Here is a 13,053-nt window from a genome sequence, read left to right on the forward strand (position 1 = left end):
GTTTTTCTCTCCTGACCAGTGGGAAACTTTTGGCAACGTCATCCACTTTAAAATGATGTTTATTGACATTCCGATAACACGGGGTCATCACAATCGCGCGGCTCGCTATCCTTATCAGCGCGACCCGGTCAGCGATCACCTGACCAACAAGCTTATCAGGCCTCGGTGCATATAACCTGCAATCTGCCGACTGGGCTCAAATCTATTCACAACAGTGCGGTAGCTGGGGTGAACAAAAATGCGTCTTCTACTGCTCGCCATCGCCATCGTCGGGGCGTATGCCCAGAACGGTAAGTTATAGTCGAATCCAGCGTACCTTCGTCATTAGCGTTAACGGGAAAAAGCGTGTTTGCAAGCAAGAGAAGCGGTACAACTAAACTTACGTTACACAGCGGCAATGGAAGCGAACCAAAGTGGCATTCGCTGAATTTCAACCTCAAATCAACCAACCGTTTTGTGTAACTCTTCGATTGGATATTGCGTAGTTTCTTGATTGTTTCGTCTAGAATGCAGCTCTAGTAAAGATGTTCCTCGGTTCCTGTACTTGTTGAACTCATCCCTGATATTATTTTTACTTTCTTCTGACTGAGTCATTATTTTACTTTTTAATCCTGATTTTATTTTTTAATTCTCTGAAATGCGATTTTTTTTTCAAGTAAGTGCCTTCAAGTTGTTTACTCTGCGTCGTTTAGATTCTTCTACGATGCCTAGTTTTGTCACTGTCCGGACCTTTCTGGTCTCTTTCTCAAAAAAAATCTGTACAATTATCATTTGCAATGTTAACTACGCAGCAATGTTGAGATTTTTTTGCATCAGTCCTTGAGTTGTGACCAAGCAGTGTCGCGCTGTTGGAAACATTCACGCGAGCCACTGATTCAGGGTCGCTATCGGCCATCTCGCGGACGGTCGGTAGCGTTCTCCGATAACAAAGGGCCTACCGTTGTCAACAACTTCACTCTTCGCGGCAACCGACGATTGAAGTGGTTATTTCTGCGCAGCATCGCCAAGTGAAAATAAAGCTTTGGACCCCAGTGTTTCTTTTGATTTTGTACGACTCCTCAGTGTGAAGCCGGGTGTTGTTGCAAGCTCTCCCGCGACAGTGTGTAAGACCCGAGGATCGCACAACATCGAAGCATCGTACACAGAAGCTTCATCGCTAGACTAACCAGCAATATTTAAGTTGGTGTCTTGTTAACCCAAACGAGATTGAGAGATTACAAGCATTTTGATCACGCAAACATGTTTGAACGGAAGACACACAAATGTGAAGAAGTCGTTTCTTACATAATCAATCATTTCGTTATGTAGGAAGGTCGGCAAAACACAAACATGTTTATCTATACCAAGACTGGCCGACCAGTCGCTTGGCTATCCTCGGGCGTACGCGGTAGTTCCTTGGTAGCTAAGCGCGTTCATCCCATCATCTACGCGACAGTCTAGTTCTACCAAAGCATATTGCTTCGATTTCGTAATCATCTCATTAGTCTGCAGAATTATAGTTTATTCATTCTATTTAACTTGTTTTGATATTGATGTAACCCACAGACTAGGAGAAGTCTTTTCATTGCTCGAGAGGAAAGACAATTTGTATGAAAAAAGTAGTTGTTATGAAACCTGACATCGACCAATCAGATCAAACCTGACATTGACCAATCAGATCAAACCTGACATCGACCAATCAGATTAAACCAAGGCGATGCACTTTAACATTCCTTTCCCTCCTCTTTACTTTACTTCGAAACTGTGGAGAACACTCCATGACAACAAGACCACGTCAGCTATAGTTTTTGATGTTGTGTTTCCACCTGCATTTTTGGGTTCATTGTATCTGAGTGACTTTGCCTTTCACGTTCACAGTGAAGTAGCTTTCTCACAGGATTCTTTCGCCAGTTACGTAGATAAAGCAAAAAATAACCACGTCCTAAGTTTATGTCAAGCATGTGAATTTGAGTAAAATTGAACGATTCACCTCTATGCTATGCTGCGCTGAAGCGATGCCGGTGTTCTCACTAGGCGGTGTCATTCAAAGGGACAATGGTAAAGTTGTTATTTTTGAGGCGAAAAAAAAATCGGATTTCTATGTTCATCACTTTAATGAATGACTCCAGCTAAACTAAACAGTTGTCAATTTGCCAAAAATTCGCTAATTTTATCAGTGTCTCCGGACAAATAGTCGGAAATGACCCCAGTGGATCGCGCGCAATTACGCTGCTCCGGTCAAACAAAACTTTAGAGACCCTCGGATACCCTTCCAGACATTACAAAAAGTGACCATTATCTGGCATACTGCCACGGAATGACTTCCGAAAAGTTGAGTCGCATGGTTGAATGAGCTGAGTCGTTTGACTGATAACATCAGTCTAACAGAACACTAGAAAACAGCTAAACGTACCAAGGTCACAGGGGACAGTGCTGAATGCTCCAAATTTAGATGAGGAATCGTAGAGTTCAAGGTGGTCGTAGTCAAACAAACACTTGAACCTCCGCAAACACCTACAAATTCTTGTTTCTAAAACGACAGGTTTCAAAGCAAACTTTGAGGCGGTAAAAATTCCGTTCTTTCTGATTTGTTTGATATTTTCTATTCGCTTAATCTGATTGGCTTTCTGGTCTCGATAGAGTTGGAAAAAATGAAAACATTTTGTTCTTTGAAAAAAAAACCCGAAATTATTAAAAGTGCGATGGTTTTGTCACGGTGGAGAACAACTGTAAAAGTAAATTTCCCGATAGGAGTTGAAAAGCCAAGCCTGTTTTGTGTTCAAACTGTAAGCTTATGTTGGAAATTCATATATATATTCGAGCTTATCAAAAAAGTATTAAAAAACAAATAACCAGAAAAAATTGAAAATAAGCGTAGATATGTACTTTAAAACTTCATTTCCGAAGAAAATGATCCTAAATGTCTGAACGCATCAATACCTATCAGATAAAAGGAACAAAAATACACATAAATATAAATTTATATATGATTGACAATTTCCAATATCGTTGCTACAGCTTTTACAATATTCGAGCGTACAGACTTTAAGTAATTTCATCCAGAAGGACAGAGGGCGCAACTCCCGAGGCCATCATCCGGGTTATGACATTTTCTATTCATTTTCATCAATTACTCGATCATATTCCATGAGGGAATCGATATTAAAAAAAATAAAAAGCCCTATGCTAACGGCTATAACGTGCATAGCTAAAGAGTATCCAATTGTTCGACAACTTCACCTTCTTGTATTCTTGGTCAAGGGCCAAACGGTTTCCCAATATCCATCACATCTGATCAAAGTCTTTTTCTTTCGCTTCTGTTAAAGTTCTTTTTATAACTTCAACCAGGTCAACGTTTGATAAATTCAGTTCTGGGAGTAGAAGGCGACCGATCAGTAATATACAAAAAAGGGATTCTCACCAGAATCCGATGACCAGATACTGTGATCTCAAGAGGGACGAGACTTTGCGAGAAAGTGAAGTTGGAGACAATCTTGACAATACCCTGTCAAGATTAAACTAAGATGGTGATGCACAAACTTGCAGTCGCTCCCCTCCCTCCCTTTATATTTGAAGTAATCAATATCAACCCAATAAATCCTCAGATAGTATGTACATTGTAGCGTTGTCTGATATGAATCACAAATGGGTCGCATTTTATGATGGGGTGATCGAAGTGAGGCCGACTCAAAAGTGGCAATTCATCATGGCTGCCGGACAATGCCAGGATGTTTGCTGTCAGTCAATCAGATAAAGAAGAATGTTCAGAGTTTCTGTACAATACTAATAAGTAACTTATCTCTAGACGAAACCAACGGAAGTTATTTGTACCCAATTTCAATCGATGATTACATTTTCTTTATCAGCAGACACACACGTGACCGTTAAACTTAATCAAATTGAGCATAACATTCTCGGACAATCTCGGCAATCTCTCCTTTAGTCTATTTTTGTCTCTAGTATTAGGGGTAGCAGATACGTCATATAAACCAATCAAACTAAAGCTAGAAAAATTATCGTCTGCGTGCAGGTGAGGGCGCCACCTACGGATTAATATTGCATGTCACCTCAGATTTCGCACTTCAATTGAAATAGAATACGAGAAGTAGACGAATTGGACTTCTGATAACAAGCAAATTATTTGGCATGTACTTTTATATTTACGAAAAACAAACAAACAAATAAATAAAGACTTCACAACGCGAGCTCCAAGTTCACATCAAATGTTTATACAGTTTCCGCGGTAAAGATCATTCTTGTGAGTGTATTTATTCAATATAAGTTTTACGGTGTATATAGTTAGTTTTGTTCGTGATCGTTTACATATAGAATTACATCTATTTTCTTTGCTTAAGTTTCTAAACGATAATATTTGTGTCATAACTGCTATGATATTAAAACGATGATTGTCAGTGTTTTTGCCCGTCCTTGACTCGTCAAGTTCGGATGACCTTGAACTAACCGAGGCACACTAAAGATGGTGACAGCAGAAAACAATTACACCGACTTTCTTGACCCTTTGCTACTTTTTTTCTGTGCTAACTACTTGACCCAGTGGTGGCACAATTGACCAACACAATGAATAGCGGATGTTGTTGAGATAGTGGGGAGATATATCACTGTTAACACAGCGACAGGTGAACTGTTTAAGGTCACATCTGACTAATTTATAGGTCTGTGAGCTGGATTTGGCAGCCAACCAGATCAGACCACGCCGAAAGGTCGCACCTCGATTGTCCTTAATTCGCTGACTCTGCAGAACAATGCTGGCATTCCGAAAGCAAATTAACTCGGTTGACCTCCTCACCGTATTATATATTGAAACGTGTCACTGCAAAACCGGTCGTAGGCTAATATATCATGAATTATTCATTAGGATCATTTGCATATAGTTGAGGAAGATTTCACGGTCATCATGCAATTACATAAATGAAGTTGTTTTCAGAAATATTAAATTTCACGCAATTAAGCTATGTAAATTTTCGATTTTCGAAAAATCAAGACGGGGAAAAATTTTCTTTCTTCAAAAGCTCTAAAATGAGGCTACCAGAAAGGAACTATAAAAAATTTGATAATACCTGTCCACGAGGAGCATTCTATTCGAAATGTAGGCCCTGTAAATCTACCTGGATATATACAAAATATTCAGATTTGCCGCCAGCAACCTAGCTTCCTTTGGCCACAGTATGTCGTCGCCTACAATTGGTTTATTGCTGGAGGGCTTATAGCGGTCAGTTACAATTTTCGTTTATGCATTGTGGGACAGTTTATGCCAAAGTTTAATTCGGTTCACATGAATCACTGAGCAGAAGCTAGCTGAAACTAATGCAACTTAACATAATGCGTCTTCTCCGTATGTAGCAGTAAATAAAGTAAACAAATATTAATAATTACTCTTTACAATAACGAAAGTTATGATATTTAGTTTAATAATATGAAAGATCTAGCATGTATATCTTTGTCTTTTCTCTTCCAAAGATGGGTATGAATTCCAAGAATGCCCCGACAATATCCCCGAGGAGCTTATTGCCTTTGGAGCCCAGGAAGGCATAAATGAAATGTACGACAAGGACATACAACCCCTCTTCGAACTTGTTCTCTTTGATTTGGAGCAGGGCTACACTCCATTCGAGAGCCACACAGGTAAAGTCTCTCTCTCTCTCTCTCTCTCTCTCTCTCTCTCTCTCCTCCTCTCTCTCTCTCTCTCTCTCTCTCTCTCTCTCTCTCTCTCTCTCTCTCTCTCTCTCTCTCTCTCTCTCTCTCTCTCTCTCTCTCTCTCTCTCTCTCTCTCGTTTATGAGATATGATGATTTGTGGTCACATACTTTGTAAAGATCAACTGAATAAAATGTATAAACTGTGATTGGTTTTATATTCTGAACGTCCTATAACCTGTCTGAATGTACGGTATTTTCTGATTAATGGATAATAGCCTCTTCATTTCATTGTTTCTAGTCGGCCTCGTTGCTAACGACAAGGAGCAGCCATTTTCCCAGTTCACGGTCACAGTTGAAAACATCGACGAGAAGTGTTCACCCGGTGTTCTGAAGGCAACCAACTCTCGCACTCGCGAGATTAAGTCCTGTCCAAACGTCATCGTCAACTCTGACGATCTCAGCGAGACTCATACCAAAGTATCCTTCCGCTGGAAGGCTCCCGAGTGCGGCTGCGTATTGATCAGGTAAAGAGTCACTCGTATGATATTATTGAAAAGTAAAACGGAGATCAAAGTTTAATTTGTATGTATGTATGTATGTATGTATGTATGTATGTATGTATGTATGTATGTATGTATGTATGTATGTATGTATGTATGTATGTGTATGTGTGTGTGTATGTATGTATGTATGTATGTATGTATGTATGTATGTATGTATGTATGTATGTATGTATGTATGTATGTATGTATGTATGTATGTATGTCTAATAGATTCGATTGATCTCGTTTGTAGGGCTACAATTGCTTCAGAAGACATGGAATACTTCTATCTTGAGAACCCCGGGGAATTCCAAGGACCACTCACTAAAACTGTCTGTCCAGTTGGAACAAGACCTCCAACAGGTAAAGTGAATTTTACTTAAGCGTGTAACATAGCAAACTGTGGCAATAAACTGATTCAGTGAAAAAGTTGTCTTGATTTAAACTGTTGGTAAATAAACATTTCCACTTATTTTCTTCTTTCTTTCAAAAATCCCGATGAAGCAATGTCATCACACTATTATGTTATGCAGACAGGAAGAGCTTTCTCAAGTTCAACAATTTTTCACTTTGCCCAAAATATCTCAACTAAGATATCATGTTGTGCGATATTGAGACACTGTGATTCAAAATTTTACAAATGTCGATCTAATTGACCGTCCGTATACGTGTTTTTGCGATGCATGGGTATTTGAACATTTGAAAAAAGAAAACTATCTTACATTGAATACTGGCTCTGGAAAATGACTTAATTTTGATCATGCAATTTACCTTGTTTGCAGGTGACGAAATGATTGATCTCACAGACGATGATATTGTTACCCTAGAAACTGTCGGTAAGGACACTTTTATCGACCTGCTTTATATAATAGTAGCAATATAGGGCATTTTGTTAGGTAGAATGCGCCTCGGAGACAGATATTCGGACTCTCAAACTTTTACAATTATTTTCTGATATACCACATGTGGGGGTTCATTTTAAAGCTCTTGGTGAAAGAAAGCTTTTCATCGGCTTAGTTTTTCGAAATTCGAAAATTTTTTCCCTATAGAGATAACACAGGGATGGCGACTATTTTGAATTTAAATATCAGCAAATCTTGTGTTATTTGTTTCTCTAATACTAAAATGTGCACGGTGACCCCCGATTTTTATTCTTGATTTTGAAAGAGCACGGTTGAAATATTTCTTGAGGAAAGTTTGAGCAAAAGTTTAAGTCTTTCACTTGACGTAATAAATACAGAAAGCGATATTTTACATGAAGAAGTAGGCCTAAGTGGACCCCCTCGCTTACGGAAAATTTAACGTATACATGAGACAGCTGTGGTGTTCAAAACTGTCAATTTGAAAATCGATGTCACATACCGAGTAGAATATTATCTGATTTCAATCATCAAGATTTCTCCATTCCATATATTTGTTTTATCCAGATGCCATGATGCAGCTGAGCGAAGAGGAACTTGAACTTGTCAAAGAAATTAGTAAGTATCATCAAGACACGCGTGTATTTACAACGTATGAATTCCCCATGTTTCCAGGAAGACATCCTGTATCTCGTTTACATGAAATTTCAGCATGTGTATGTACTTTTTTTTTTTGCTTAGCCGATACTATCGCCGAAGAAGATTTCGCCGAGATTCCGGTCTTGAAGAAGACATGAGATGGGTGAGATGGCCATGATGCTCTTCAATGAAGTCTGCTCCCAAGAAAGACAGACAGCCCCTCTGAGCGAGGCTAAGGCACAGAGCAGTACAATCTATCCCTGCTGCAGAGTCAAAGGTTTGTATCTCCCGTACCATTTTGAAGTCGGGGAGCCCTCATGCGACGCAATTTTGATTACACTCTCGAGATTTTGGTCTGCAAATCTTTAAAAAGGCATGTTTATCACATATCCGCGCTTGTGCAGAATAATTCCTCTTGTTTATACTGACTATCTTATAAATTTGTGATCTAGTATTAGTAAAAATCGGCAAAAAGCTATGTCTAAACACTGAAATAAGTATAAGATTTACCCCATGGCATCCAGACTCATGACAAAGTAAAGTTTGGGTTATCAACTGACTTGCACTGCATTGGAAAACTACATCTTAGAAGTGATTATAGGCGCCTGGAATTAGCCAATACATAAATGGCTTTAATCAATTAATAACGTAACCTTATGTGCTGTCATTTTCCTTCTATTATAATTTTTCAAGTTCACTACCATTCATCTAGGCCGGGTCTTACACGCTTCCTCAACGTTCCCATATTTCGCACCTTGATAGACTAACAGAATACTGTTACCCACCCCTATCAGACTAGTGCCCGGGACTAGTGTTTTTTAGCTGACGAGAACTTCAATAGTGATATGCGGTATGCATTGCGCCTGCGCTATGTAATCCTGATGACTGTCTCAGAGACGATTCCACTGTTATTAATGGAGAATTCGGTGGTACTATACTGTAATTACTGTGGTTCTAATTCAAAACCGTTTGTGGTCAAGCTAGATATATAAATAGGAAAACCTAAGGCTTATGAGAAAGTGTGACGGAGTCTAAAATAATTTAACAACTTTAGAAAAACGAAAGGACAGCATGCAATCGATTTCATTGTTTGCTAATTCTTGGCCTATATGTTGTATTATATCATACCAGTATATTGATGGCGCAAATGCAGCGATCTGATTGGTCGAGACGTGAAAAGGATCGTGGTATATTCCCAATATACCATGGTTGGCACACGCGCGAGTTTTCAGCTTGAGCAAAAAGCCTTTTCTGACGTCCAACCCCAGAATTTCAATATACTGTTATGATATAATAGCAATAAATCACACCCAGCGATGGTATACCCCTCGGTTTTGACCAGTTCACTTCATATATGCACTCGCTATCGCTCGTGCATATATGTAGTGAACTGGTCAAAATCTCGTGGTATACCGTCGCTGGGTAGCATCCAAGCGATGGGTGTACGATGAGGGTTTCACCTGTTCACGATATATATGCACATGCGATAGTGAGTGCATATATGGCGTGAATGGGTCAAAAGCGGGTGGTATGCCCGTTGCTGACATGGGTTTATTGCATGATATATGCTTACTGCATATTGAAATTCTGGCATGAACGTCGAAAAGAAAGTATTCTTCTCTAGCCAAGGCCTCGGTGTTTTTTAACTGTGCTATATCCGGAATATAGCATGGATATTTTCAGGTCCGGACCAATCAAATTGTTGTATTTGTGAAATCAATATGCTGATATGATATAATAATCATTATAGGTATTCATCCCTCTCATATGTATATCACGGTAACATTTGATTTCGTCTCTTTCTCAACATGAAGATGAGGAACGCCTGAATTGCTTCCTTACAAGAGAGCACCCGGATGACATGCTTGAATCAATTGCTGACATCCGCCTGGCGATGGTCTGCAGTAGAGTGATCCTGGACGAAGATGACGAAATGACAAGTGAAAACCCAGTGATGGTACGCTGCTGTAACATGGAAAATTCCGAGGATCGCAAGCAGTGTTTCGAAAGGGCGAAGAACAACCATTATGAGAAGGTCTGCCGCGGAGACAACGTCAACCTGTTCTTCACCTTGCAGAGTGCTTTGGAGTCACCAAACGACGACCACATTTGTTGCGCAGAGAGTGATGAAGAGCGCAACAAGTGCTTTGATGAAGCAGAGCGCAAAGAGCTCTTCCCGAGAGAAGAGACCGAAGAGGAGATGATGGACAAATGGATGGCAGACGCCTGAACAGAGTCTGCAGACGTCTTGAGTCCGATTCCGACCGCCCTTATGGTGGACTAAGACGCCCAAGACGTCCACGACGCATGGAATCCTGCGCGAATGCTGCGGAAAGCCAGAAGGTGAACGCCGCGAATGCATCCGCAGGAGAGTTGAAGAAAAGATTGACAGAGTTTGCTCAGGAGAGGAAAACGACCTGCTTGATCTTGACGAAGAGTATGATGAAGATGTTAATGCCCTCATGCCAAGAATTGACCGCAGAGACAGGTGCTGCGAGAAGACAGGAGAAGAACGTTACCAGTGCTTCAAGAAGATGAGGTGCCATCGCTTCAAGATGTCTCTTATGGAGAAGATGTCTCCAAGCAGACCGGTCCTGTTGCTGATATGATTCTTTCTCGTATTGAAGACGGACGCATTGAACGCATCTGTAACAGTATGCAGGATGGCTCTATGGATGTGTTTGACGTCAAGGAGGATCTCCTGGAATGCTGTAAGATGTCCAGTCCGGAACGCACTGAGTGCTTCAAGACAGCTGAGCGTCAACACCTCACCAAGGTCTGCAAAGGCGAGGAAATGCAATACGTTTTCCGAATTGGTCACTTTGGCGAGGAGGTTGAAGAAGAGGACATGGATGATGTGGTCACCATTGACAACCCATGCTGCCAAGAAAATGATGAAGAGCGTGTGCAGTGCTTCGATATCATGGGCCGCATGCACTTGTGGGAGCATAAACCAAGACATCGCCCAATGATGAGACCTCGCCTGTGGAGGCGCCCTGAAGACCTCTTCAATGATCCCACCGTGAAGTGATCTGCCGTAAAGTCAGTGAAGGACGGGATGAAGAAGTTGAGATGGAACTGGACAACGATGCGATTGAAGACTTCGAACCTATGCCCAGTGAGAGAAGATGGCGTGGAAGAGAGAGAAACGAGGAGACCATGAATGCTATGCAAAGATGTTGTGAGATGGAAGGTGAGGAGAGTCGTCAGTGCATGCTGGAAACACGCAAGTTGAAGAACAATATCTTATGTGATAAGATGACAGAGGAGATGAAAGACACGTCCACCATGCCAGCTTGGAAGCAGGAGTTCATGACATCTAGGCTCGGCTGCTGTGAGAAGACTGGCGAGGAGCGCCACCAGTGTTTCAGTGACATCCCCAACAGGAGACAGATGAAGCCAAACCCAAGACAGTTCTGGCAGGATCCTGAAAACAGGTTTAACGAAGAGCACCGTGACAGAATCTGTGAGAGAATTGTTGAGGATGAAGATGTCTCCCAGATTGAAAGGGAACTCGATGAAGATGTTGCAACAGATAATGAGAAACTCTCCATTGGTATGATGCTGAAAAACTTCAACAAGATGCTGACCTTCTTCTACCAGAAGATGACCAAAGACAACGACCTGATGGACAAGATGACAGAGTGCTGCTTCGTGGATGATGACGATGAAGCACGTGCCTGCTTTGAAGATTCTCGCAAGATGAGAATTGACAACATGTGTGAAATGGTCAACGAAAACAGCGAGGCAGAAGATGACGATGATGTTATGTCAAGACCATCTTTCTGGGTACAGGAGAAGACTCGTTGTTGTGCCATGGAAGGCGAGGGTCGCTACACCTGCATTGACGAGCTCAGACAGCGTGGAATGGGAAGACCAGGCATGGATGGACAGCCGGGGCTGAGTCGCCCTGGAAGGTGGTGGGGTCAAGGTCGTCCTCAGATGTCAAGACCATACTTCCCTGAAATGGGTTCAAAGACAGGCGAAGAATACCGTATTCCATCGGGCATGGATAAGCCTAAATGGGAAATGGGCAAACCAGGAAGACAAGGTAGACCAGGTAGGAGACAACAGATGAAGGAGGAAAAGTTGGATAGCAGTCAAGAATTTGGCAGAAGACGTGGACCACCGACAAGAGGCGAGGTACGTATATTAGTCCTTTGGACCATCGGTCTAATTGATCCTACCACACTGAACCAAGTGTGAGCCTAGTGTTGTTGATTCTTTGTTTTTGTGATATGATTTTTTATTCGATCGACGTAGAAGGCCTACCAAACACTCGGTACACTGTAGTATTTGCGTATCTATTTCCATTATTTTTTGTACTATAGTTGATTGTATTTTCAACAAAGTGAATTCTGGATTTCCTGTCGTTTAAGCGTTTTGACAGGTTTGTGAAGCTTGTTACGCGCTATGGCGTTTATCTCATTGTCAAGGTTCGTTCGCTTCTACGCTGTACCTAGTGTATGTTGACTTTGATTGACTGCAGATGAAAGCATATCCCCTGCTTGTCTGTTTGTCTAGTATTTGTAAAATTTGTTATAAAATTTTAAGAAAACATCCATGGTAGATTAGTATGAAAATCTTCCAGATACAAGTATATGACAAAATACATACAGTGTGCATAGCAAAACCAAATTACTTGCAATAATGAATTTCAAATCACCGTTTAAATTATTTTGGGCGAGTGATACAAAAAAAAGAGGAGCGCTATCAAATGGTAGGTCGAGTTGATTTTGTGCAAATCAGACAGTACATATTTTGTCTTTGTGTCAATTTTTTCTATGTGTGTATTCTAGAGAAGGCGTGTGAGCTGGTTTCTATTGGCCAATGACCACTTTCCGGTCATAATTTGTCACGACAAATTTCTCACTCATTTGGTGTCACATGCGAAAACAAAACCACGGTTTCTTTTGAATATATTTTTTGCAACCTTGCGAGTCTCATATCTTTCTTGACCACCAAATATATCAAAGGGCTGTTCATGCAAGTCGATGCCATACTTGGTTTTCGCATCTGAGAGTACTCTCACCATTCACATTAACTCTGTGGCACATTGTTGCATTTAGAAGTCGGTTCGTATATGGCAGCTCCAATTACGGAATAATTACAAATTACTTCGAATTGATATACACGTGTTCCAAAGACCATCAGTGTCTCCGGGTCCCATGTCTTGAAAGGTTGAAGCTAATTTCAACGATATTCCTCTTTACAACGATATCCCCAATGTTATTGATTAAACAGCGTTATATTCATGTAATACACAACACCAGTGTTTCTACTGAAAAGCCGACGTCCCTGATATGCCTTCTTACAAAGCAGTATCTCATTGGTCTGGTCTATTGATATTTCAGATTGACCCTAAAAAGGTTGATGA

At 40.8% G+C, this 13,053-nt stretch overlaps 2 protein-coding genes across 3 annotated transcripts in view; both read left to right on the forward strand.

The window, feature by feature from the left end:
- The first annotated feature begins 96 nt into the window (after positions 1 to 96).
- The window catches only part of LOC139118470 (uncharacterized), a 15,474-nt gene continuing 2,517 nt past the window's right edge, over positions 97 to 13,053 (forward strand). Inside the window, exons 1-8 of one of the 2 annotated variants that reach the window (XR_011548742.1) lie at positions 97 to 290; positions 5,458 to 5,622; positions 5,934 to 6,159; positions 6,431 to 6,540; positions 6,960 to 7,013; positions 7,605 to 7,655; positions 7,779 to 7,953; positions 9,491 to 11,814. Coding sequence is in view for 1 of the 2 variants with exons in the window: in XM_070681766.1 (XP_070537867.1) it covers positions 10,749 to 11,819; positions 13,031 to 13,053 (1,094 nt within the window). In the remaining variant the exon portion in view is untranslated. Of the gene's footprint in view, positions 291 to 5,457; positions 5,623 to 5,933; positions 6,160 to 6,430; positions 6,541 to 6,959; positions 7,014 to 7,604; positions 7,656 to 7,778; positions 7,954 to 9,490; positions 11,820 to 13,030 lie in introns of those variants that run through there. The other variant, XM_070681766.1, reaches the window with a different exon arrangement.
- Positions 7,836 to 9,906, forward strand: LOC139149673 (uncharacterized). Its single transcript, XM_070721539.1, has 2 exons — positions 7,836 to 7,953; positions 9,491 to 9,906. Exons 1-2 carry the CDS (start codon positions 7,836 to 7,838, stop codon positions 9,904 to 9,906), a joined length of 534 nt encoding a protein of 177 aa, XP_070577640.1.

This window comes from Ptychodera flava, chromosome 2, assembly GCF_041260155.1.
Source record: "Ptychodera flava strain L36383 chromosome 2, AS_Pfla_20210202, whole genome shotgun sequence".
Lineage (NCBI taxonomy): Eukaryota > Metazoa > Hemichordata > Enteropneusta > Ptychoderidae > Ptychodera > Ptychodera flava.